The 27,703-nt window shown below is 42.8% G+C and overlaps 2 protein-coding genes across 2 annotated transcripts in view; one reads left to right on the forward strand and one right to left on the reverse strand.

Moving 5' to 3' along the window:
- Positions 1-2,709: 2,709 nt before the first annotated feature.
- Positions 2,710-14,103, reverse strand: LOC141511152 (BOS complex subunit NOMO3-like). Its single transcript, XM_074220427.1, is given in 9 exon segments — positions 2,710-3,635; positions 3,638-3,693; positions 3,695-4,188; positions 4,190-4,728; positions 4,923-5,026; positions 5,028-5,106; positions 5,287-5,850; positions 5,853-6,576; positions 13,999-14,103. Coding segments are annotated over 9 exon segments (3,591 nt in total).
- A 1,466-nt stretch (positions 14,104-15,569) lies between these two features.
- ANKRD13C (ankyrin repeat domain 13C) overlaps positions 15,570-27,703 on the forward strand; it is a 52,855-nt gene continuing 40,721 nt past the window's right edge. Inside the window, exons 1-2 of the mRNA XM_074221194.1 lie at positions 15,570-16,016; positions 26,444-26,485. Coding sequence (XP_074077295.1) covers positions 15,623-16,016; positions 26,444-26,485 — 436 coding nt within the window. The 5' untranslated portion in view covers positions 15,570-15,622. The remainder of the gene's footprint in view (positions 16,017-26,443; positions 26,486-27,703) is intronic.

Consider the following 27,703-nt stretch of genomic DNA (forward strand, 5'->3'; position numbering starts at 1 on the left):
GTATAACAGTCTCCTGCTTCTGTTTTCCTCACTATATATCAGTTCATGTAAGTCTTTGCAGGTTTTTCCAAGATCATTCTTGTCATTTCTTATAGCATGATAACATTTCTCAATGGATAGGCATTCCTTTGATTTTCAATTTTTATTCAGCACAAAATGAGCTACTATAAGTATTTTTGTACAAATAGGTCCTTTTCCCTTTTTGGAATGTCTCTGGGATATAGACCTAGTGGTATTGCTGGATCAAAGGGTATACGTAGTTTTATAGTCTTTTGTGTGTGTAGTTCCAAATTGCTCCCCAGAAAGGTTCAACGAGTTCACAACTCCACCAACAATGCATTAGTGTCCCGGTTTTCCTACATTCCCTCCAACCTCCAATATTTTCCTTTTCTGTCATATTAGCTGCTCTGAAGGTGTGAAGTGGTACCTTAGAGTTATAATTTGCACTTCTCTGATCAATGATGATTTGGAGCATTTTTTCCATGACTATATTTAGCTTTGATTTCTTCATCTGAGAACTGTTCATATCCTTTGACCAATTTATCAATTGGGGAATGGCTTGTATTTTAAATAAATTTTACTCAGTTCTCAATATATTTGAGGAAAGGGGAGGTGGCACTTTCAATGTCTCCATTCTTACTTTTGAACTTGGCATCTTTGAAATCAAGCCCATAGCTAGTCTGTATTTACTCGAATGGGGGAAACTTTGACAACTATGTGGTCAACCATTTTTTTTTACTGAATTCAATCAAAAGCAAAAAAAGGACATCAGTAAGAAAAAGAAAGCTGCTTATCCTTGTGAATGTGAAAAAACATTCCCTCTCTTCCAGACCTCCTTTATGAAGGTTTTGACTTGTATACCGCTATAACCATGCCATTCTGAAAAGCTGAATTCTGACTTTTTCTAAGGCACACTGGACTCATTTAAAGAGGCTCTAAGAGATGCAAAGCTAAATAAATCACAGATTAATCATATCATTTTAGTGGGCAGTTCCACTTGGCTCCTACAAATACAGAAACTTTTGCAGGACTTTTTCAATGGCAAGGAGCTCAACAAGAGTATCAAACCTGGGGAGACTGTTGTCAGGCTGTCATCTTGTCTGGAGATAACCCTGAGAATGTATAGGACTTGCTGCTATTGGTTGTCTCTTCTTTTTCCCTTGAAATTGGAATATTAGTGGAGTTATGATAGCTTTGATCAAACACAATATCAACATCCCCACCAAGCAGACACAGATCTTTACTACCTACTTGAACTATCAGTTTAATATACTAATTCAGGTTTATGAAAGTAAGAGAACAATGACAATGGATAACAACCTGTTTGGCAAATTTGAGTTCACAGGAATTATTACTAAGTGGCATTCCTCAGACTGAAAAATATTTGACATTGATGCCAATGGCATCCTCCATGTGTCTGATGAGAATAAGAGAACAGGCGAGGAAAACAGGATCACTATTCCTAATGACAAAGGTTATCTGAGCAAAGATGGCATTGAGCATAATTCTCAGGAAGCTGAGAATACAAGGCTGAAGATGAAAAGCAGAGGGACAAGGTGCCTTCTCATAAAGCACTTGAACTTATGCTTTCAATATGAAGGCTACAGAAGAGGATGAGAAAATATATGGCAAATTGGTAATGAAGAAAAACAGAAGATCATTGACAAATAATGAAATAATTAACTGCCTGAATAAGAACCAGACTACCGAGAGAAGGAAGAATTTGAGCATCAGCAGAAAAAATAGATCTGTAACCCCATCATTGCTAAGTTGAACCAAGGTACAAGGGGTATGCCAGGAAGTGTGCCAAGTTGGTTGCTGGCATTCCATCCAGTATATCATCTAGCAACCCATTGGTACCATTAAAAAAAGAGTTGAGGGACAGCTAGGTGGCATAGTAGTTAGAGCACTGGCCCTGGAGTCAGGAGGACCTGAGTTCAAGTCCGGCCTCAGGCAATTACTAATTTCCTAGCTGTGTGACCTTGCGCAAGTCACCTAACCCCATTGCCTTGTCAAAAAAAAAACCCTAAAAAAAGGGTTGAGTTAAATTCTCCTATCAATATACTAGGAATCCCCTGCCCTCGGGCTTCCATTATAGTTAAATATATCTCTTATATTATATATTATATTTCTTTTTGAAGTTATCCCTTTCTTTTGTGTTCTCAATTTATTATTAAATAATAGTGCATAGCAATTTCTGATTATTCCTTTTATTTCTCCTGGTTTTGTTGTGAATTCGCCATATTCCTTTGCTGTTTTGTTGCCTAATTTGGCTTTTCCTCTTTTCCTTTTAATCAGATTGTTTAAAGGTTTATCATTTTTATTAGTCTTTTTTTAATTTTTTTTAAAGAAACTGATAATCTTGTTTATTGGACTGGAATTCCTCTTCCAAATTAATGCCATCACCAGGAGAGCTTAAAATATTTCCATGACAAAAAATAAATTATTTCAATTCTAAAATATGTGCTCAGCAGAGTGAAAGGGGGTCCCAATCATGGAACTCTTAATTTTAAAACAGCAAGGGGTCATAGAGAATTGAAAAAGAAAGTACCGTTGTACTGGGAGGCCCGTGGAATAAACAGAAATTTCTCAGAAGTTTTCTGCAATCCCTCATTTAGCTAATGCACTGTACAGTCAGGAAAGCTTTGCTTCCAAAGCACCTAGCCTCAGCCTGGCCTAGGTTTGAGTCTAAGTAACATGTCTTTTTCTTCACGTCCGACGGATCTTCTGCTCCTTTGCCTGTTTCTTTACCTCCTCTGGGGCACCAGTGTCAGAGGCAGTTTGACCAAGGGCTCCTACTCCTTGCAGCCAACTTGACAATTGCAACAACAAAGGAATAAGCTTATCATAATTATAACCTGCTGGCAACAGTAGCAATGTCAGGGGCAATGCAACCTAAGACCCGTGGCCAATATCTTGTTCAGGCAATGTCCTTGTTGGATTAAAAATCAAAGTAATATGTTTGTGATATCCAATGGCAGTGAAAGAAACCTGAGACAAGGTGTCGTCATACTGGGATTTGGATAGGGTAGAGTCCAGCATTACAACATAATTCTCTCCATCTCTAAGCAATGGTGGAAAATGGAAGAAGAGAGATTGACCCAAAGAGGCGGTCTGAATTGGATTATTGAGGTTTTCACTTTTGTAAAGCTTTACCCATCATAAAGGAAGATATTCAGAGGAAGTGATCCCATTTCCACTTAAATCAAATTGGTTAATCTGCCAGAAAGCTAGGATATTTACATCATCAATATCAGAATTGCCAACCTCAATTACTCGATTTTCGGGGAGGGCTCTTTCAATATGTTCATTACCTGCTACCTTGAGTTGGACATGGTATATGCATCCAGGCAATAATCCTCGAAGCCTGAATTTTCCCTCTTCAGCAGTTGCAGTATCTTCTCCATACATACTGCAATCACCCTGTCCTATTGCTTCCACAGCAGCTCCTTGTACTAGTTCCCCATTTAGGGAAGAAATTGGACCATAGCAACTATAAGCTGTTCTGTAACCAGTGATGGCCATCTTCAGATTCTGCCCTTCTTGCACTTCAATCATTTGTGAAGAAGGTTCAAAACGAAACTCCTTCATCATGGGTTTAAAGCAAAACTGCCCTGGGCTCAAGTTTGAAAAAGCATCCCATTGTCCTGAGTCAGAAGGTTGGATCGGAAGCCCCCCCCCCCAGCTGCCAAGGGGCTGATCATCTTCAGATTTTATCTCAAAACTTACTCCTGCCAAGGCAAAAGCTTTGAAGTCTCCGATAGTTCCCTCCAGTGCAGGCAAAACAAATGCTTCCTTCTGTGATGTCCCAGTGTACTCTAGGTCACTGTGCAATGGTCCAGCACTATAGCTACCTTTATCATCAGCGAACATTGTTATTAGTGGAGAAGTGGCTCCTTCGTCACTAATGATTATTTTAACCCCTTCTAACTCTGGGTGAATCTGGCCCTTCAAGAATAGTCCTGCTTTTCCATAGAGCTCTATCAGTTTCCCCAGGCAGCTTTCTCCACTGACAATTGTTTCCACTGAAGGAGTATAGAAGAGGAATTCTTTAGATGAAGGTGTAACAGTGATTTTCTCTCCAGATCATGCCCAATAAGAGAAGTCATATAAAAAAGGACCCTGCAAGTCATCCACCATCTCTTGAACTGGGGGCTTTGTTCTTCCTTCTTCTTCTTTGCCATTTTTTTTCTCTTTCTTGTCTGCGAGTCTCAATTTCAGCTAGTTGCTGCTCCCTTCGGAGCTCCTGCACAGACTTTAGAGGGCCTAAAACCAAGGCAGGTTCACTGTCAATTGAGGACTTAATGGTCACAGTAACATCCAGTAATTTATCAGCGTTGATAGTTCCAAGAACATGGTGACGAATGGCTGTTAGTGTCAGGATACTGGGAGAAGATGTGTCATAAGTATAATATCCATGTTTACATTGATAACAAGATCGTGGGGTCACTTTGTACACACCAGGTCTTGACAGACAGAATTGGTTCACTCCTTTGGATAGATTATAAATTCCCACATTCTCAGGTCCATCTCCATCCTGATAGAATTCCAGGGTAATTGCATATGAAAGTGAACATCTTAACATATAGCCAGTCTGCCTAAATTCAATTCCTGATGCATCCTCTTCTGTAACTTCCACCTCTAGACTTTTATTCTTCCAGCACCAATCCTCATGCATGATACTTATTTTGTATCTTCCAGGAAGCACATTATCAAAGGTAAAAGTCAAAGAGTTAGGGGCAGCTAGGTGGCATAATGGATAAAGCACCAGCCTTGGAGTCAGGAGTTCCTGGGTTCAAATCCGGTCTCAGGCACTTCATAATTACCTAGCTCTGTGGCCTTGGGCAAGCCACTTAACCCCATTTGTCTTGCAAAAAAAATCTTAAAAAAAAAAAAAGAATAGTCTTTTCAAAAAAAAGTCATAGAGTTGACTTTGCCAGACAATTGTACACTAAGCTTCTCCCCCTGAGGACTTATGGATTGCAAAGTCACCAGCAAGTAACCACAGGTATCCAAACAAGAGACTTCCTGAAACTGAGGCCAAAAACTGGGAAAGGGTCACACCCATCACTGGCCCATTGTTTACAACAACAGGAAACATTTTGGTTCGGTTTTTTTTTTGTTTTTTTTTTTTAGTTTTTGCAAGGCAATGGGGTTAAGTGGCTTGCCCAAGGCCACAGAGCTAGGTCATTATTAAGTGTCTGAGACCGGATTTGAACCCAGGTACTCCTGAGTCCAGAGCCAGTGCTCTATCTACTGCGCCACCTAGCTGCCCCAGCATTTTGCGTTTCAAAGAAAGTCCTGCTCTGGTTTCTGCCTCAGAAACAACTACCTGAACTTTATAGTTCCCTGATTTTTCTTTAAAACAAAATTCTCCACGTGAATCAGTCTCTGCTGTGATCAAAGACTTTTCCCTGCCCTGCGATGTCATGACAACTTTGTATTTATTGATCTGCTTGATTGTATCAGGAAATCGAGTTATAGATATGGAACCACAGACACTGAACCCTATGTCAGCCAGCTGAGGAGTATTAGGTGCTATTTTGACAGTAATAGGATCAAAGTAGAGGTATTCCTTCTGAGCATGAATTGTATGTCTTCCTGTGTTCTCCAGGTGGAAAGAGCCATCACCTTTTGTTTTAACTTTGATTTGATGATTCACTATGACAATAGCATCTGAAATACCCTCTCCCTCTGGGCCATTCAACACCCTGCCAGTGACAGAGTAACCCATGACATGGAAAACAGGCTCAATTTTTAAGCCGTCATGCTGGACAATGAAGTCCAGTCTAGACGGAGCAACATCAAAAGTAATCCTCTCCCCTCTGTAGAATGGAACCACAGTATATATGAAAAGAAGAAGGAGCCATCTTCTTTTGAGATAACACTACATACAAATACCAGTTCCTCATCCTGAGACTGGAACCCATCAACCGGAGAACTATTGCAACCTAGGATATCCTCTCTAGCTACCGAAGAGGAAAAGAGAAGAAGCTTAACGCCTTTCATAGGCTCCCCATCCCTTGGAACACAACCAGAAGCATTATGGCCAGCAACTCCTAAGGGACCAGCCGCATAAGCATCGGCATTAGTTACCCCAACAGCAGTACTAGCTTCTCTCAGTGTCCAGGTTGGATGAGGTGCAAATATTTCATATTCTCCAGGAAGAACTTTAAAAAATGCAAACTTCCCACCAGGCTGAGTCACAGCAGATTGTATATGAGCTTCATTCCCAATGCTTCTTAACAGAACCTGAACACCAGCAGGCCCAGTCTGTCCTTTGCTGAGTGCCTTTCCATTCACAGAAAACCCTGTGCAGATATCATTAATACCATCAACATGAAGATCCCCAGTTGTTGGTTCAAAACTCCACCCTAGGGGAGGTTCAGTCTTTAGGATGAAATCCCCCTTGTCATACAAAGGAATCAGAAAGGACCCATTGTTTGGAGCAGTCTGGTATTGCCAAGTCCCACGCTTAGTGTCTAACTTAATCTGTGCGCCTTCCCCGGCACCGGCACCGGCACCGGCACCGGCCGCCTGGTGCCGGCCTCCGCGCCGCCCCCCACGCTGCTCCGGCTACCGCCCCGCGCAGCCCGGGCAGCAGAGTATTCGTCTTTTCAAAGAAACAAATTGTAGCTTTATTATGACCACCTTTTTGGTTTCATATTTATACTTCTCTTATAATTTTTAATGTTTCCTCCTTTGTGCTTATTTTAGCAGGGTCTTATTGACTTTCCAAATGCATAGCTAGTTCATTAGTCCTTTATTTTTTCATTTCATTAATACAGGTTTGTAAGATTATGTTTCCCCTTGAGCACTGCTTTAGCTGTATCCAGAAGTTTTGACATGTGCTTTCAATATCAGTTTTTTTCATCACATAATTACTTGTTTCTATGATTTGGTCTCTGACCTACTCATTATTCGGTATTTCTTTGTTAGGTCTTCCTTTGGATCTATGTCTGTTTGGGATTGCTGAACCAATGGCTACTTTTATTGTATGTAACTTCCTACATTTTGGCCGTAATGAAGCAGAGTAAGTTAGCCTACATGTTAATCGTTCATCTAGGCCTACATCCAATTATACCTAAGAGGGAGATCACTGGGACTGAACCCTCAGAAGCTTTCTGCAGAGTACAACAGACGTTTGTACAATCAGAAGGCAGAATCTTTAGTAGGTGGGTTTATCAGTACTTATCTACCAAAGGAGTGTCCTCTTCCAATTCAGAATATGTTTGAATCATGCCTATTAATAGTGGAAGAGTCCTTATCAATATTTTCATTAATTCAGGAAAAGTGCCCCCTCCTCACTCTGGACTTTGATTCCTCATGGGTGATGTTAAAATTCAGGTCCTTCTGACCACAGCACAGATGCTTTATCCACTGCACCACTAGTTGCCCCTAAACTGGCCTCAGACATTGACACTTGCTGTAGGACCTTGACTAAGTCACTTAACCTGATTGTCTCACATTCACTGCTATCTCTAATTGTCCTGATTCTTTTTTTAAAATTTATTTAAGGCAGTGGGGTTAAATGACTTGCCCAAGGCCACACAGCTAGGTAATTATTAAGTGTCTGAGGCTGGATTTGAATTCAGATTTTCCTGACTCTAGGGCCAGTGCTCTATCCACTGTGCCACCTAGATGCCCCTAATTGTCCTGATTCTTATCTAGTCACAGAATCAAGTAGGCTCCAAAGGAGAAAGTGTTTGGCATAGCATCAAGGACTTCAGGATCTTCCAAAATGAAGAACAAATATCACCTTGTTAAAATGCTTTCACAAAGCATGGAAATCCTCCTCCTTCAAAGGGAGGTGGTATTCTGATGGGATTTGGGAAACAATCAGGCAAGCCTTTGTTTTTTATGTTAACATTTTTACATTCAAATTCATATCTGAAAAAAAAAATTTACATCTGTCCTTAAAGACAATGTTCATCTTTTACATTTGAGGAGGCTTTCCTAAAGACTAGGCTCACCTTTTATAATTGTTATTGAAAGGAGGCTTTCTTATCATCTATGTGAAAGGTGACTTTCCAGGGGTGGGTAGGTGGCTAGTGGATAAAGGCCTTGGAGTCAGAAGTACCTGGGTTCAAATGCGGTCTCAGACATTTAGTAATTACCTAGCTGTGTGGCCTTGGGCAAGCCACTTAACCCCATTTGCCCTGCAAAAAAAAAAAAAACTAAAAAAAAAAGAAAGGTGACTTTCCAACCTCTTCTGTTCTTAAGGGTTTGGAAAAATAAGTCAAAAATTACAAGCATACATACATATATATTACCATTCACATGTTATGGGCTATAAAAGATATTTACTATTTATGTCTTTATACATTTGTCTGCAATACCTCTGTGCCCTAATACATGGTCAGTGTTTTGAAAAAAAATTACCTGTTATGATGAGAAATACATATATTCTTTTGCAGTTCAATTTAGAAGATGATATTATCTTTTTTTTTTAGTTTTTTGGGTTTTTTTGCAAGGCAATGGATTAAGTGGCTTGCCCAAGGCCACACAGCTAGGTAATTATTAAGTGCCTGAGGCCGAATTTAAACTCAGGTACTCCTGACTCCGGGGCCCGTGCTCTATCCACTGCACCACATAGCTGCCCTGATACCATGTTTTTTAATTCTAGTTCAACATTTCCCCCTTTTTTACCTTTCTCTTAGACTTACCTATAAATGAGAGGGATAATGATGTCTTCTCTCATTATTGTGTTACAGTTGATGTCTTCTTATAATTTAGCTAATGTTTCCTTTATGAATCTGGATGCTAAGAGATCTGGAGTATATGTTTATTATTGGAATTAGTTTTGTATACCTTAAAAACATTGGATTGAAATAAAAGGACAGAAAATATAGGTTAGACATGAAGTTTTAGTTTCTAGGATTTACCATCAACTTATAGGTGGAGGCCATCTGACCACAGTGACTCATGGAACCAAGATGGGAACATTTATCCAAAAACAAAGGATGGGGGAAATCATTAACCTCCCTGGGTCTGACTATGAAGGTTGCATGATATTAAGTCATTCAATTGCTCATCAAAAGACTATTATCCTTATACAATAGACCTTGATGACTTGCTGTATTTTCTTGGACTTGATGTTTGTCCTTTGTTCTTGAAGATCATGATATCAGGCATGTGATGCCATGACAAGCACATGAACTGGATTTGAGTGAGGGGGGCTGTGCTAAGTCACCAGCCTCACTTTCTTCTTCAGAGCTGTCTGGATCCAGTGGTCAGATGTGAATCAGGATGATTGGAGATGGCCCTGAATGCAAGGCAGTCCAGGGTAAAGTGACTTGCCCAAGATCACATAGCTATTAAGTGGCAAGTGTTTGAGGCTACATTCAAACTCCTATCCTCCTGACTTCAGGGTCAGTGCTCTATCCTGGTATTACCCAGCTGCCCCTCTTGGACTTAAAGCATCATGAGGGCAGGAAAAGTTTGCCATCATCTTGGTCTTTTGTCTTACTGAGTTTATAATTAACATAGGGGGAGATATTCATGGATCTTACTTCTCACGTTGTGGCAAAGGTGACTGTGAAGTGAAGGCTGAGTTCTATCTATAGCAATCAGGAATATAGTTTGAGAAACATTATACTCTGACAGTTTGTTGTCTATGGATCCTTTCAACATAAGGTAGCTTCCTTGTTTGTCCTTTTGGTAGAGTAATGTGTGAGACAGTGTAATCCTGAGGTCACAAGGCAATTTTTTCTGGTGACCTAATATGCTATAAATGTTTATTTAATGCTTTTTACTTTTACTTTGAATGAATATAGGCTTTCTGGTAGTAATGGTAAAAACCAGTGCACTGCTAAGAGACTTATGAGCTTTGGTTTTAAGTATGATGCCAGGGGAATTGGGCAGTGCCATCCCAAAGATCAGGGCTCTGTAAGTGCAGAACTCATGATTCTGACTTTGAAGGTGTAAAAGCTCAGATTTGTTATTCACAGGCCTGCAAAGCACAAACAGTTCTCAGATTAAACTTCACCTGGAGAGATAGCAAGTGGAGGATAGACTGACTAGTACAGGTTGAGGCAAGAATGCCCGAGGGAAAGAGGAAAGGAAAATAGTCAGGAGTGACTGGGTTTAGACCCAAAGACTCCAGCCCAGTAGGAAGTAGTGAAGAGAGAAAAAGCTTAGATCCCACTGCATGTATTGATAGTTAAAGCAGGAACGAAATAGTTTCATTGAAGGAAAGAGAGAGAGAGAGGCTGAGGTTAATGTGGGTCAGGAAAGAAACTTAGAGAAAAGGGAGAAGGAAAGAGGAGAGATCAGCATACATCCGGCCACATGGAGCTGGAGCCATATTGTTCCAGCAGCATAGACTGGAGCACATGGTTCTAGCTCAGAGAGAGAAAAAAAGTGGCAACCCTTCACCCAGGTGATCTTTACTTCAATTCATTTCTATTGTGGCTGGGACAACGGTGGTGCTTGGGGAGTGGTTTAGCACCTGGCTCCAGGTATTCTCCAGTATATGTATGCCACAGAGGTGGTCCCCAAGCAGTGGCTAAGAGAGTCCTCATTGCACATGGGTAGCCTTGTACCTAACTAGTCTTTCTTGTCCCAAAGGGCCTGACCTTCAAATCCAGCATGGCAAATGATTATATCATTCCTCTGGGCCCTGCTTCAAGTACATATTAAAGAAGAGTCCCATGGAGATGGTGTGGCTTTCCAGGGGTCCACCAGGTGAAGAGGCTCAATGGTCTCTTATGTGAATATAAAATATAGCTCTTTGTAGACTGATTCCAGGTCAAATCCTTTGCTCACTACTCTGACTCCACGTTTCAAAATTCCATGTAGACATTTTTTCTTAACTAAGACTGGAAAATTTCTTCCATGTGAGCAAAGGCTAGTTTTTCCTAAAAAGGCAATTACACTATCCTTGGAACTTAACTGGGTCCAGTGGCTAAAACTCACATTATTAACATAACTTCCTAAGTGCATAAGAAGTCAGGTTTGAGGGACTTTTGACTGAAGGGGAGTCCCCCTGCCCTCCCCCCCTCAGTTTCTGGCTGGATGAAGAGAAGGTGAGTCGTGTCATTGGAACTCAGTGCTACTCAACACATCCTGTCTTCAAGATATTATTTCTAGAGGACCTGAACCGATGCCATAGCTTTCCTAAATATGCTTTCTACAATACTGTTTGGCAGACTTGCTTTTGCCAACCATCCTTTGGTCTTCTCTACACATACAGCATTCTGACCCAGCCTGGAGTTAGAACAAGGAAACTGGTCCAAGTCAGGCCTGGCCCAGAATAAGCCACTCTTTTCGTGGTCTCTGCTCCATTCTCCACTTCACTGACTAACAGTCTTAACTTTTCCTTTGCCTTCAATCTAAAGGTTAGGGAGAATAAGAATAGAAATCTGGGAAGGTAAACTGAAAGCATTTTATAGGTGATATTTGTCCTTAATTCTCAAAGAGGACCATGACATAAGGGAGGTGATGCTATGACAAAGCACATGAATTGGATTTTAGTGAGGGAGTCTGCTAGGTCACCAGCCTCACTTTTTCCTCTAGAACCAACTGTGTCCAGTGGCCAGAAATGGATCAGGGCTGGAGATGATCCTGGATGTGAGGCACCAGGGTGAAGTGACTTGTCCAAAGTCACACAGCGAATAAGAGTCAAGTGTCTTGAGGGCGCATTCAAACTTAGATCCTCCTGATACCAAGGCTAGTGCTCTATCCACAGTGCCACCTAGCTGTCCTATTTTATAGGTGATATTAGAGGAGGATTAGGGGCAAAAATATGATTAGAGTCAAAGAAACAGCTCAACTTAAGTGAGGAAACACTTGCAGGCACAACTGAGTCAGTATAGTGGTAACAAGGTGTGACCACTGTTGTGCGGGGGAACCCCCAGGTGCCTCACTCATCTTTGAGTTACTGAAGCAGAAAAGATACCAAACAACCCAGTGAGCTCCTGTCTCAGACCCTTAACCTATATTCTAGCTGTGGTCTTTTTGTTGTTAACTGAGGTTTTGCTGCACCGTGTCTAACCTGGTCATGACAAAGCAGGCCAGAGACAGAATGCCAGGAAATCAGTAGGGGTTTATTAATTACTTTTTTTGTAAGGAACCCCTTTGCAAATCATGGGGGGATGACTCCATTCCTTGGAGCTTCTCCTTGCTCTTGTGGAGTCAGATGCCCACCATGCTGGACAATACAACAATGTGTGACCCTCCAAGTTGAGTCTTGTGCTAATAGCTGAGTTGATAGTATAATTTTGGGGTTACAATAAAGTATAGGTTATACTGATACACCACTCAACACAGGCAATCACAATTTGGGGGCAGGACCTGTCATGATGGGTGAGTGGCTTCTATTCTGTTTTCCCAGGCCCAAAGTCTACCTATGAAAAGGAGCTCTAGAAACCAAATTATTAACTTCATTTTTATATCATACTAATCAATACAAAATTGTAACTTTTGATGTGTTATGGGGTTTCTTTAAAAATACCATTCACAGAGATTGAGATATAGAGAGGCAGTATATAGATACAGATTGGCCTTAGGGTCATAGGGACCTGGGTTCAGGTCTGCTTTCAGATAGACACTAGGCAAGGAACCACAGGCCTGTAATCTCTCAGGTGGTTGGTTTTAGGGAAGGTCCAGTTCTATAGTGGTAGAGTTTCCTCACTGGGCATTCCCTTTGTTGCTCAGATCATAGATCTAATTTTTTAAAAATTTTCCTTTGAAAGATTTGAGTTTTACAATTGTTCCCCTAATCTTGCTTCCCTCCCCCCACCCCCCCACAGAAGGCAATTTGCCAGTCTTTACATTATTTCCATGGTATACATTGGCCCAAATTGAATGTAATGAGAGAGAAATCCTATCCTTAAACACAGATCTAATTTTAAAAAGTACCCAAGACAATTTAAATGTGAGTGGTGGGCAATGAGGCCCTGAAGAGAGTTCTCACTTGGATGTTTTATAGGCATACTTTTTCAATGGCTTCTCAACTCTATCCATATCTTGAGTTTGAAAATCAATGTTCGCATGATAAAACCACAGCTACCTCTTGAGCACACAAACTAAATTTGTCCATTGAAAGGAATAAATTTAGACCTAAGAAGTAGTCATCAGGCAGCTTCCCTAAGAAGGCTCTCCCCTCCCCCACCAAAAGGCAGGCCCCTTCCTCTTTCCCTTCCTTCCCATACCCTTGGCATCTTTCCCTTGCAGGCATCCTCTACCACCCTAATAGCCAACTGGAAACTTTCTCTGGGATTGTTTGTCCTTTCTCCTTTGGGTGCTCTTCCCACTTCTGCCCTTTTAGGAAAAAAGAGGAAGTAGAGAAAGAGTCAAAGAGAAAGTGTTTAAGGGTTTGGCTCAGTCAGAAACTCTCTTCCACTGTAAGCTTTAGAAGCCTCTTGTCTCCCAGGCAACTTTTTTCCTCCGGCCAACAAGGGCTTATTCTGATTGGTTAATGTAGACCTGGCAAGATCTGAGCAAAATTAGTTGGGTCAAAGGGAAGTTCCCAGGATGGAGTAAAAGAGAGGCCAATTGTCAGGACTGGAAGTGGGAGTGATGACACAAGCCTGACAAGAGGGTTGGGGGTTTCCTCTGCGGGGAAGAGGGGTGTTTATCCTTTGTAATTCAGCTGGATTCTTGACAGATGCTTCTAGGCTTGCTCTAGATACTGTCACTTGACCATAGGGTTAAAATGCTTAGCCAATCAGAATGCTCCTAGGCCTGGTTGTCTTAATCTAGGAAAATGTTTTGTTAATGCAAAAGAAATATTTGAGAAGGAACAATGGCAGATGTCATAGCTGATACGGGTCAATGGAGGGGTGCGCTTAAGCTATCCTGCTATTAAGTGTCACGATTCATCTCCCGCCTAGATAGAGCTCCGATTTCAGCCGCGTCTGGTCTGTTCTTCCTTTGTAACTTCTGTCCGAGCCTCATGGATTCATCTTGGGAGGGCCTGGAGTGTCCAGTTACAGCCCCCGGGTGCTGGATGATGAAATGGGGGGAGAGGCTCTATCACTTTGCAGGTATTTTTACAGCCCGCTCAGGTCTTATCAGCAGATGGAACATGGTAGGTAGCATAGGAATGTCACTTGGAATCCAGACGCCACGTCCATACCCGTGACCGGCCGACTTGCTCATGTTACTAGCAACCATCTTTGGGGGGAAAAAAGGCAAAAGAGAAAATCCTCAGCAAGGTGAAAGCGCTGTGGCCGGCGGAGATAATGCTGTGGGCTTTTTCGGCGATGGGCAGCGGCCCGTCTCACGGGATGTGCCCGGCGTTGGGCTGCTAGGGAGCATCCCGGAGCGGGCAGCGGGGCAGGCCCCTGCCCACCAGCCCCTTCCAGCTCTGGGTGGCACGGCTTCCTCTGCTCCAGGCTCTGGACGGAAAGAGAGGCATGGAGCAGCTACTTTCCGCCTCGATTCTCGGAGCCGTCGTGTTCTCCGGGCTCGGTGGGATGTGGCCGGGCCCCCCCGGCCCCGTGAGGGGCGCAGAGCACCTCCAATTGCTAAACGCTGCGCCCGGGGAGCTCCCCCAACGCCATCTCATCCGGTCGGGGCCAGTCTGTGCCATGCAGCCGGCGCCTCCCCCCGGCGCCCCCGGGGGTCGGCCCCCCGCAGGTCTGGCTGTGCCCGGACCCCCGCCCCGGCCCGGTGAGGGGCGCAGAGCACCTCCAATTGCTAAACGCTGCGCCCGGGGAGCTCCCCCAACGCCATCTCATCCGGTCGGGGCCAGTCTGTGCCATGCAGCCGGCGCCTCCCCCCGGCGCCCCCCGGGGGTCGGCCCCCCGCAGGTCTGGCTGTGCCCGGACCCCGCGGCCCCGTGCAGGCGCCGCCGCCCCCTCCCCCGGCGTCTTGCCCACCGGCTTGGGGACCTGCCCGGCCCCGCCTCCTGCACCCCCTTTCCCCGCCATTGCTCCCCCCAGGCTTGGGGTGCCCGCGGTCCAGACGCTGGGGCCCAGGGAGCAGCCGCCGCCACGCCCCGCGGCCGCCCACGTGGCCGCCTGCTCCTCCGCCCCGCCCCCGCGCAGGCCCCGCCCCGCCGCCCCCGCCCCGTCCGGGCGCTCCGGAGGCCTGACGTCACCTTGGCGGGGCCGGGCGAGGCCGCCCGGGGGGGGGGGGCGCCGCGCGACGTCATTTCCTGCCGGTGACGTCACGCCCGAGCCACCACCACCCCCCCCAGCCGGCCGGGCGGGAGACGGACCCCGGGGTTCGCCCCGGGGGCGGGGCCTGGGGGCGGGGCCCGGGGCGGGGCGGCACGTGCGGCGGCCCCGCGGCCTCGGGCCGGGAGCGCCGCGGGCCGGCCGGGCCGCCATGGGGGCGAGGCCGGGCGGGCGCGAGGCCGCGCTCGTCTCGCGGTGTTTCCTGACCGGGCCGGGCCGGCGCCGCTCCCCTCCCCGCGGCCGCCGAGCTCTCGCGAGAGCAGCGGGGCGGGCAAGATGGCCGCGGGCCGCGGCGGCCCGTGAGCCGAGCGGCGGCGGGCGAGGTGCGGGCTCCCCCCGGCGAGCCCGGAGCGGGCCGCGGCGGCGGGACATGCGTGCGGGCCGGGGCCGGGGCCGCCGCGGGAGTGGCTGCTGCGCGCCGCGGCCGCCCCGGCCGCTCTGAGCGCCCCCGGGAGCCCGCGGAGCCCCAGGCCGAGGCGGCGGCGGCGGCGGCGGCGATGACCGGCGAGAAGATCCGCTCCCTGCGGCGGGACCCCAAGCCCTGCGGCAAGGAGGAGGGCGACCTGCTGGAGCCGGGCGACGACGAGGCGGCCGCCGCCCCCGGGCCCTGCACGGCGGCGCGCGGGGCCGGGCCCGGAGGCGGCGCCGGCCGGCCGGGGCCCCGCGCGGCCGGCCCGGCCCCCGGCGCGCCGCGGCCGCCGCTGAAGCCGCCGCAGGCCCCGGCCGGCCCGGGCCGCTGCGCCGCCGCCTGCGCGCCCGCGGGCGCCGCCGCCTCGGAGCCGGGCCGCGGCCCCTCGCTCTACCCCGTGCACGAGTGCGTGTTCAAGGGCGACGTGCGGCGGCTGTCGTCGCTCATCCGGACCCACCACATCGGCCAGAAGGACCCGCACGGTGAGGGGCGCCGGGCCGGGGCGGCGGGAGGAGGAGGGCGGCGGCGGCGCGGGACACCCCGGGGCCGGGCCCAGGGACGCCCGGGGGCGCCGCAAGGGGAGGCCGCGCGTCCGGGGCTCCCCAGCCCTGCCCGGGGCAGGCCGCCTTTGGGGCCCCCAGGCCCCCCACGAGGGATGCCGCCTCTGTGGCTGGCCGACGGTCCCTCGTTTTCCGTTCGGCCCTGGAGCCGAGCCGGCCGGACCGGCTGGGCCGGGCTTTGCCTCCGCGGGTTGCTTAGGGCCGGTGACAAGGCCGGGCTGAGGCTCCTGGTACGGAGAGCTTCGCTGGGCAGGACTCGAATTAACGCAAAGCTGTGCCAGCCGTGCTGCCACAGGATGTCCGTCAGAAGGGTGCCGGCCGGCCTCTGCTGCCCAGCAGGGTTTGTCGGCCCGGGCCCACCTGGCTGTTTACAGACACTTAAGGATATTTTGTATCATCCTTTAAGTATGATGGCAACAATCTTTTCATTTATGTTTAATTGGAGATTGATAGTGTTATTTTGTAATTTAATAAGTCCATCGCGTGTTGCACCCGTCTGGCGGATGATCTTAACTGGGGCTCATTTTGGGGGTAGGTCTCATGTTATGAACCTCCTGAAAAAAGTATTGATTTTCAGGGAAATATGGGAACTATATTGCCCTTGTTCTCTTCTTTCACTCAGAACCTCTTAAAGTGGTTTGCTTCTGACTATTGCTTCCTTCTATGAGCACGCTTCTAAACTTCCTTCCTTTCCTGTACAGTAAGAGAGATTTCTAGACCCAACTGGGTATGCATGTCATTCCCCCTTTCAGCCAGTCCCCCACCACCTCCCCCATCTTCTCCTCCACTGTAAATGCTGTTTCTTGCCTCTTAAAAAAATTTTTTTTTATTATTGTATAATTATTTTATTTGTTTTCAGTTATATACAATGAAGATAATCTGCTTTGGTCAACTCTGTCTCTGCATGCATATGGTATTCTGCATCACAAATCCCCCACAATTGTCCCTGAATAGTCTTGTTGGAGTGAGCAAGTCCATTAAGATGGATCATCACCCCATGTTGGAATTAGGGTGTACAATATTCTTCTGGTTCTGCTCTTCTCACTCAGCATCAGCTCATGCAAATCCCTCTAGGCTTCTCTGAATTCCCATCCCTCCTTGTTTCTAATAGAATAATAGTGTTCCCTGACATACATTCACCACAGTTTGTTAAGCCATTCTCCAGTTTCCAATTTTTTGACACTACAAAAAGAGCTGCTATGAATATTTTTGTCCATGTGGGATTTTTACCCTTTTTCACAAGCTCATCAGGATAGAGACCCACTAGTGGTCTTGCTGGCCATTAGTGTCCCAAATTTCTCATATTCTCTCCAACTTTGATCAGACTCCTCTCTGGTTTGTCATATTGGCCATTCTGATAGAATTGAGATGGTACCTAGGACATTTTCCTCTTTTTTGGTGTGATAATTTACTCTTTTCTATCTTTCCCTTTCCCTTTGTCCCATTGCATTGCTCTCTCGCCCCTTAATTTTATTTTCTTAGATATCAACCCTCAGACCTGTACCCTCTGCCTACATATACCCCTAACCCCCTTAATAATAACTTTCTTATTGGTTACAAGTATCTTCCCTTGTATAGGAATGCATACAGTTTTACCTTGTGATTTCCCTTTCCTGTTTACCTTATTATGCTTTTCCTGAGTCTTGTATTTGGAAGTCAGATTTTCTATTTAGCTTTTGGTCTTTTCATCAAGAGTGCTTGAAATTCTTCCATGTCCATTTTTTCCTGAAGGATTATGTTCAGTTTTGTTGGGTAGGTGATTCTTAGTTGTAATCCTAGCTCCCTTGCCCTCCAGAATATTTTATTCCAAATCCGCTGATTCTGTAATGTAGAAACTGCTAAATTGTTAAGGTATCCTGACTGTAGCTCCATGATACTTAACTTGTTTCTTTCTGACTGTAATCTTTTTTTCCTTGTTCTGGGAGCTCTGGAGTTTGACTATAATATTCCTGGGAGTTTTCATTTTGGGTCTATTTCTGGAGACAATTGGTAGATTTTTCAATTTCTATTTTATACTCTGGTTCTAGAATATTGGGATGGTTTTCTGGTAATTTCTTGAAAGACAATGTCTAGATTCATGTTTTTGATCATAGCCTTCAGAAAGTCCAATAATTTTTATATGATCTCTCCCAAATCTGTTTTTCAGGTCAGTTGGTTTTCTATTTCACATTGTCTTTTAGTTTTTTTTTTTCATTCCTTTGATTTATTATTTTTTGATGTCTCAAAGAATTATTAGTTTCTACTTGCTCAATTCTAATTTTTAAGGAATTACTTTCTTTAGTGACCTTTTGTACCACCTTTTCAATTTGGCCAATTCTATTTTTTTTTTGTTTTTTAGGATTTTGCAAGGCAAATGGGGTTAAGTGGCTTGCCCAGGGCCAAACAGCTAGGTAATTATTAAGTGTCTGAGGCTGGATTTGAACTTAGTTCCTCCTGACTCCAGGGCCGGTGCTGTAACTACTGCGAGCTAGCCACCCCTACTTTGCTATCTTCTGAGTGTGTATTGATCTTCTTTGTCACCATAATAATTTTCTCTGGATAGAACTTTTTTTCTGTTGATCTTTCATTTTTGCAGTTCAGTTCTTGACTTTTAACTCTTTACTAAGAATGAGGCTATATTTTTAGGGTGGAGGGTGCATTACCCCAGACTTAAGGGATTCTGTGCAGCTGTTTTCAGAGATACTGCTAGGGATCTGTAAATGTTCAGTTTTCAGGGGCAGCTAGGTGGCGTAGTGGATAAAGCACCGGACTTGGAGTCAGGAGTACCTGGGTTCAAATCCGGTTTCAGACACTTAATAATTACCTAGCTGTGTGGCCCTGGGCAAGTCACTTAACCCCGTTTGCCTTGCAAAAAATCTAAAAAAAAAGGGGGCAAAGGGGCGGCTAGGTGGCATAGCGGATAAAGCACCTGCCCTGGAGTCAGGAGTACCTGGGTTCAAATCCGGTCTCAGACACTTAATAATTACCTAGCTGTGTGGCCTTGGGCAAGCCACTTAACCCACTTGCCTTGTAAAAAAAAAAGAGTAAATAAATGTTCAGTTTTCCAAAGTTGGCATTGAGTAAGGAGAGCGGTTTATTCCTCTCCTTGCTTGTGCTTCTGGTCTGGGAGTGACCACAAGCACATTTATCATCCCTCAACTGGGAGGAGGATCCCCTGCCCCACTGTGGCTGTAAGCTGGGGTGTAGTAGTGCTTCATGCTGTCCCAGGGCCAGCAAAGAGAGCCCTGTCATCTCCTGACTAGTTATTTTTTTTCCCCCTTTCCATCTGTGGGCTGAGAGCTCTGGAAGCAGTCTCTGCTCTACTGGGCACCAAACTCACCCTGGAGTGACAGACCTTTCCTGCAAAACTTGGTCATCCTTTTTTTTGGGGGGCTCTGCCAGTCCCAGGATTTGCTTTAGTGCTTTATTTAAAGGATTTTGGAAGGATTTTGGGGGGAGCTGTGGTGAGTCCTTGTCCCAAATTGCTAATTGTTTCAAAAGGCTTTTTAGTGGATTCTTTAGGGTTTTCTAAGTTTAACATCATCTCATTTTTCAAAGAATGATAGTTTTGTTTCTTCATTGCCTATTCTAATCCTTTCATTTGCTTTTTTGTGACTTGTTGTAGCTAGTATTTCTAGAAAAATATTGAATAATAGTGGTGAAAGTGGACAATTTTGTTTTCACAACTCCAATCTTAATGGGAAGGCTTTATCCAAATTACAGATAATTCTTGGTCTAGATTTTAGATAGAAATTAACATTTTAAGAAAAGCATATTTTTTCTTTTTTAATAGCAGTGTTGTATTTTGTGAAATGCTTTTTTTCTGCATTCATTGATATATAACTTTTATTGTATTTGTTATTGTTGTGATCAGTTATGCTGATAGTTTTTCTAAAATGAATCCAGCCTTGCAATACTTGGTATAATTTCTTTTTCTAAAGGTTAAGTATTCAATTGCTTCTTCAATTAATCTGAGCAATTTATAATTTAGTAAATATTCATCCATTCTCTTTAGATTTTCACTTTTACTGGTGTATAACTAAACAAAATAATTCCTAATGATTGCTTTTTGGGGGGTACTTTCAACCTTTTCATTTTTGATACTGCTAATTTGTTTTTTTATAAATGAAATTAACCAATAGCTTATCTATTTTATTTGCATGTAAACTCAAGCAAATGTGTTAACATATTTGCCATGTCCAATTAATTTTTATTCTATATTTCTGTGACCCTTTATTGAATGTAACGTGGTCTGAAAGGGATGATTTTAGTATATGTTCTCCATTTGTGAGGTTTTTATCCCTAATAAATGGTAAGTTTTTGTGAAGATGTGATGTACACCTAAGAAAAAGGAATATTCCTTCCTTTTCCTATTTATTTTTCTCCCAAAGTCTACCAAATAAAACTTTTCTAACATTCTATTTATTTTCTTAATTTCTTTTTTCTTTATTTTATGATTATGTTCAGGTTTTTAGGGGTTTTTTTTAGGGTTTTTTTTGCAAGGCAAACGGGATTAAGTGGCTTGCCCAAGGCCACACAGCTTAGGTAATTATTAAGTGTCTGAGACCCTATTTGAACCCAGGTACTCCTGACTCCAAGGCCAGTGCTTTATCCACTATGCCAACCTAGCCGCCCCCTATGATTACATTTATATACATTGAGAGGAGTAAATTGAGGTCCCATGTTAGCATAGTTTATACTATTTCCTGTTGTACCTCATTTAACTTTTAAGAATTTGGATTCTATGTTCTTTGGTGTTATGCCTTTAGAATTGATACAGTGCTTTTTTAGCAAGATGTAATTTCCTTACTTATCTCTTTTAATTAAGTCTATTTTTGCTTTTCTTTTGTCTGAGTTCATGATTGCTACCCCTGCCTTTTTTAACTTCTGCTGAAGCATGAGAGATTCTGCTCTAGCCTTTTATTTATTTATGTATGTATTTATTTAGTTAGTTAGTTTTTTGGGGGTTTTGCAAGGCAATGGGGTTAAGTGATTTGCCCAAGGTCACACAGCTGGGTGATTATTAAGTGTCTGAGATCATATTTGAACTCAGGTCCTTCTGACTCCAGGGCCGGTGCTCTATCCCTATGTCACCTAGCTGCCCCTCTAGCCTTTCATTTTAACTTTTGTGTGTGTTTCACTGTTTCAGGTGTATTAATTGTAAATAACCTTTTTAGATTCTGGTTTGTAACCTATTCTGCTGTCTTTTTTTTTTTTTAATGAGTGAATTTGTCTCCTTTCCATTGTCAGTTATGATTACAATCTGTGCATTCTCTCTAACCTACTTTCCTTGAATCTTCTTTTTATTCTGTCTCTCCTCTAAAGTCTGCCTTCCTCCTCCCTCCCCTTTGTTAGCTTCTCTTTCTTATCTCCTTCTCCCTCCCTTCTTTGTTGGGTGAGATCTAGTTCTGTAAACACAATTGGCTATACATACATACATACATGTATTTACACACACCTATATATTCTTCCCTCTTTAAATCAGTTCTGAAGAAGTTAGAATTTAGGGTAACCCCCCCCCCCCGTTTTCCCTTCTCATGTAAAAGTTTTCTCTTATGATCTACTCTTAGATATTATTTCCCCTATTCTTCTTCTTTCTTGACCTTCCTTTTTTTTTTTGTCATATTATCCAATACAATCAATTAACTCACTCCCGTGCCTTTGGTCTGGGTAGATTTCTTCTAATTGCACTAATAACATTGAAGTTTTTAATAGTTTATGTGTGCTGTCTTTCTAGTTTGAGAGATAAATACTTTAACTTTATAGAAGCCCTTATTTATTTCTCTTTTATTTCTCTGTTTATCTTTTCCTGCTTCTCTTTGAGTCTTGTGTTTTTAGGTCATACTTTCTATTCAGCTCTGGTCTTTTCATCAGGAATGCTTGAAAATCCTCTATTTTAATAAATTTCCATTTCTTCCCCTGAAAGATTACAGTTTTCCTGGGTTGGTGGGCAATTCTTTGTTGCATTTCTAACTTTTGCCTTTAAGAATATCATATTCCAAGGGCAGCTAGGTGGCATGGTGGATAGAGCACAGGCCCTGGAGTCAGGAGGACCTGAGTTCAAATTTGACCTCAAACACTTAATTGTGTGACCTTGGGCAAGTCACTTAACCCCATTGTCTTTTTTTTAAAAGTTTTTTTTGTTTTTGCAAGGCAATGGGGTTAACAGCTAAGTCATTATTAAGTGTCTGAAACCATATTTGAACCCCACCTAGCCTCCCCATTAACCCCATTGTCTTGCAAAAAAAAAACCCGGAAACAAACCAACCAACTAAACAAAAAAAGAGTATCATATTCCTAGCCTTTATTTGGATGCTTGTTAAATCTTGGGTAATCCTAATTATGGTTCCATAATATTTGAAATTTTTCTTTTTGGCTACTTATAGTATTTTCTCTAACCTGGAAGTACTGAAATTTAGCTATAATATTCCTGAAACTTTTCATTTTAGGATCTCTTTCTGGAGATTATCACTGGATCTTTCAATTCTATTTTACCTTTGGTAATTTTCTTGATATTTTCTTGAAATAGGATGTCTAAGTGGCTTTCAGGTAGTCTAATAATTGTTAAATAATCTCCCTTAATCTATTTTCTAGTCTCTTTTTTAAAAAAAAAATTTGACTCTGTTTATTTGTTTTTTGATGTCTCCTAGAGTTATTAGGTTTCACTTTCCCAATTCTTATTTTTAAGGAATTATTTTCTTCAAGTGAGCTTTTGTATCTCTTTTTCTATTTGGTTAATTCTGGATTTTAAGGGTTTTTTTCCTTCATTTTTTAGTTATTACCAAACTGTTAATTCTCTTTCCATACTTTTCTTTCTTTGATCTTAAATTAGAGCATCATTCCCTAATTTTTCTTCTACCACACATTTCTTTGTTCAACTCTTCCATGTATTTTTGTTGGGCTTGTGTCCAATTCACCTTTTCCTTTTATTTGAGGTTTTCCTTGTAACTCCATTGTCTTCTTCTGAGTTCATGTCTTAATCCTCCCTGTCACCAGAGTAACTTTTTATAGTCAAGTTCTTTTGTTGTGGTTTGCTCATTTTCCCAGGCTATTTCCTGATTTTGAACTTTCTGTTCAAATTGGACTCTGTTGCTAGGGTTGTGGTGGTGGTGGTGGGCACTCATCTTAAGCTTCAGGGTTTTCTACCCTCCTGTGTTTTCAGAGCTCCTTCTGGAGTTTTGCAAGTTTTTGATGCTTCTCAGGTGGTGTGATCAGGAGGAAGTGTGGTCACTGGTCACTGCTCCTTGGTCTTTGCTCTGGTCCTTAGCCAGGAAGGCCCCTGCTCCCTTGCAACTTTGACCAGCGTCTCCACTCAGATGCTCAGGGTTTACCCTCCCCACTCTGATGGGCTCCAACCAGAATGTAGTTTGTTGTGTTTGGAAGGCAATGTCTTCTGACCTCTTTTTAGCTTTTGACACTGCCTATCATTCCCTTTTCCTTGATGCCCCTTCATTTTCTGTTATTTTCTTCATCCCCCCTCCCCAATTTATATAAATCCTTTGTCTTTATAGCTTAATCAGCTGTCTCGTCTCAGGCCGCATGATCTCTAGAAGATCTTTAAGTTTTCCACCCCCCCAAACCTCCCTTTTCAAACAAGAATAATACCAAAAAATATGTATATCCAAGTTTAGTTGGCCAAACACATTCTTCAGAATCCTGTCCTCTATATGTCTCTGTTTTATAGCCAAGAAGATTGGGGTGGTAAGAAGTAATAAATAACAGTGCTATCACCATGACTGCTGTGCCCAGAGCTCCTTGTGTTCTGATGCGACGAGAAGCCCTTCCCAGGCACAGTAGCTGAGGAGGGAGGGGCTTTGGTTCACTTTTGACACTTGAGGAGACTGAGGCAGGCAGAGCTGCTCTTCCTTAGTCCAGGCCCAGGCGCTCTCCTTCTGCCACCCAGCCAACTGAAGTTGAGGCAGTTTACCACAGTGCTTGGGCTCTGGTATCTGCTGTGTTTGAACTGGTGTTTTCTGCCTATGGGGAAAATGTAAATGGTAATTAAATTTAAGGGGAATGTTGGTTGTGCTAGCAGAGTCCTTCACATGGTGCATAGGAACATTCTCTTCATTCAAGAACATTCTAAAATTCTAAAATCTAAAAACAATTCTAAAGTTAATTTTCAGATATAGAAATGAGAATAAATATTGATCCTACAAAATTGTTTATCTGTTATTTAACTCGGTATTGCAATAAATAAACAGGGTCTAGTCAGGAAGAGCTGAGTTCAGATTTGGTCTCAGACACTTAGTAATGATGAGATCCTGGAAAAGGCAGTTCACCCTCTTTGCCTCAAGTCCTCATCTGTAGAGTGAGCTGGAGAAGGAAATGGCCAGCTCCTCAGGGTCTGCCATGAAGGGCCAGGTCAGGAGAGGTAGGTGTGACAGAAACAAGTGAACAACAAAAATGAAACACAAATACAACTAGTATTCATTTGTTTCTCGTTGCCCTTGTGAATTTTTAGTTCTGGGGGTTTTTCTGGATTTGGAAGTAATCTTCATTCTTATATAGCTGCAATCATGTATTTTCCTGATTCTGTTTTTTCCTAATAGTGTTTAGCACTTCTTGTGCCTTCCCATTTTCCTCCTAATTCCTCTTGTCATTTCTTATTCCATTATATTTATATAACAGAATTTATTGAACTAGTTTCCAAGTGATATACACAATAATAGAAATATTTCCTATTAAGATAGTAATGAATATCTTTGTAGAAATGAATCTTCTCTCCCCCTTCCTTCTCTGCATATATAATATCCTTAAGATTCAGTATCATTGGGTATCATTGGGACAAAGGTTTTGATCATTTTTGTTCTATACAATTGTTATTTGATCCTCACAGCAATTCTGGGAGGGGGTTCTTTTGATCCCCTTTTTACAGATGAAGAAACAGAAACTGGGGGCGGCTAGGTGGCTCAGTGGATAAAGCACCTGCCCTGGAGTCAGGAGTACCTGGGTTCAAATCCGGTCTCAGACACTTAGTAATTACCTAGCTGTGTGGCCTTGGGCAAGCCACTTAACCCCGTTTGCCTTGCAAAAAACCTAAAAAGAAAAAAGGAAAAAAAAAGAAGAAACAGAAACTGAAGCAGAGGTTAAATGATGATCCCAGAATCATACTGCTAGTAATCATCTGAGGTCATCTTTGAATTCAGGTCTTCTTAATTCCTCGTCCAGTACTCCGTCTACTGAGCCACTTAACTGGCTAACACATCTAATTTTTTTTTTAATTAAAAAAATTATTTTGTTAAATCTCAATTTATACTTAACAGTTTTTAAACAGTCATTTAAAAAATTTTTGATTTTTCATATTCTCTCCTTATTCCATCCCCACCCCTCGAGAAAGCAAGCAATATGTCAATTATAAATGTGGTCATGCAAGATGCATTTCTGTACTCATATTGCAAAAAAAGCCAATGTGTTTTTTATACAAACACACATAGCATAAAACATTTTTTCTCACATTTAGGAGATTTCTCATCTCTAACTTATGTCCGATTTCCAGATATCTTTAATCTTCTTATCACATAGTAATAACCTTCCCCTTTTGACATTATTGAATTGGCTTATTATTTTGATAATAGTTTTTTTTACAAGCCTTGGGGAAATGACTTATTTTTGACTTTTCCCTTAACTAGATTAAATTGAATGTTTTGGGTGCAGGGATCTGTATCTTAACGTCATTTTTCTTAGGACTCAGAACCTCTTGAGCCCTTAAGTGTTTATTTGAATGAATGATTAAATAAGTGATAGGAAGAGTTGGAGGAGTTGAGCAAGTGCCAGGCAGCCTCGATGTTGGCAGTCACTTGGCAGGAGAGCCACCTGCATCAGAAAGTACATGGAACGTTTGGCTAAAAGCAAAGTGAAGGGGACTTTGATAGTCTCTAGTTTTGGATTCTCTGTCATGATTTATCTTCTATTAGTTGCCTGTTATTTATTTTGCTTTAGGCCTATTCTTCATTTGTTCTTGATTCTTTAGGAGTTAATTTCTGAAATAGCTTGCTTTTTTTTGCATCAGAAAAAATTTGGAACTTGAATAAAAAGTAGTATGCTATTAGTTTCTCTGAGATAAATTTAAGATATATCTTAAATTCATTTTTTTCCCATGGATGATAAAAGTGGATAGATTCACATCTTAACCAGAAGCAAGAAAGAGGTTTACATGCAAAGTTGATCAACTTCTTTATAATATATCTTTATGGGAGACTGCTCAAGTCAGAAATCACCATATTCAGATTTTGATCACATTGATTTATCTCAAATGGAGGATGTGAAACCTAATTTCATGTGAGACTTAGCAGAATAAGTAACCCCTTTTGAATGAATTGTCTTGTGTTCTTTTATTCCATCTAATTTTTTTTTTAATTTTGTTTTAGGAAACACTCCTTTACATCTTGCTGTGATGTTAGGAAATAAAGGTTAGTAAATATAATTATTTTTTCCTTTTACAACATCGTATTCATGGAGAATCTTAAAATTTTAATATAAGTTTGATCTTTTAAAGCACATAGGATAAAGTTCAAATCTTTTACACTGTCACTGATTTTTATTAATTTACTAAACTTGGAAGATTTTTCCTACTTTAATTTTGCAAGCTCTATCAAATTTAGAATATACATAAAAATATTGCTCTTTGAGAAAATGTATCCTAAATGTGGAAAGATAAATTTTCTTTTCCCACCATGTCCTTGCCTCAGAATAGAATAAATCAGGTTGAAATTGTTAATACCTTTGACTGTTTTTATTAATAGCTTTATTATTTAAAGACTCAAAGTGCATGAAAATCAAACATTTTTGCATTTAAGAATTAAGAATGATGTCACTTTGAATAGCAATATAATTGTATTATGGTTTACTCTTTGCAGAAGACTTTCATATTTCATTTTTGGAAATTTGGATGCCCAGTAGGTATAGTATGTGTCTGTCTAAGGTCAACACAACTCAATATGGTGACTAAGCTAGGTCTTGATTTTCTACTGTCTACCTTTGAGGAGGTTGGGGTTGCTGTAGCACTTGAGTGACCTAGGATTTCATTTGTGTGGGGATCCCTCCCTAGCCTAGATAGCATCTCCTCACTGAATTAGGAAGTTGTTAGTTGAGGACTGCTGCAGAGAAGCTTAGGATGAGCCTTTCTCCATGGAAGTCTCCAAGCCTGTTCTCTGATTGAGCTTTATTGCTTGGGTTCCTACCAGAGCTTACAGTTTTCTGGAAAAGCCTTCAAGCACTCAATAACATTTTCAGGGCAGGAGAGCATCATGAAGTGCTTCTTATGTGCAAACCTTCCTCTCAAGACCTCATGATGTAATTATAGAAAGAGCAGGCAAACACTGATGTGCATACAAGATAAAGACTGCTAAGTCTGAGAAAATCACCTGAGGGAAAACATTCCTATGGAGGAGGATTTTGGAAGATTTCCTGTGGAAGGGAGGATTAGAACACTAGAGGAGGAGATGAGGAGGAAGAGCCTAGTTCTAGGGAGTCAGGAGCTGGAGTCACCTGTGTGGGGAACAGTCAGGAGGCCGGGGCCCTGCATTGAAGAATATTGTGGGAGTGAGGTCCAAGAAGATGGGGAGCAGGATAAAGGGCTTGGAATGCAAAGCCTTCGGTTTTGTATTTGATCCCAAAGGAAGTAGGAG

This window comes from Macrotis lagotis, chromosome 2 (assembly GCF_037893015.1).
Source record: "Macrotis lagotis isolate mMagLag1 chromosome 2, bilby.v1.9.chrom.fasta, whole genome shotgun sequence".
NCBI classification, from domain to species: Eukaryota; Metazoa; Chordata; class Mammalia; order Peramelemorphia; family Peramelidae; genus Macrotis; species Macrotis lagotis.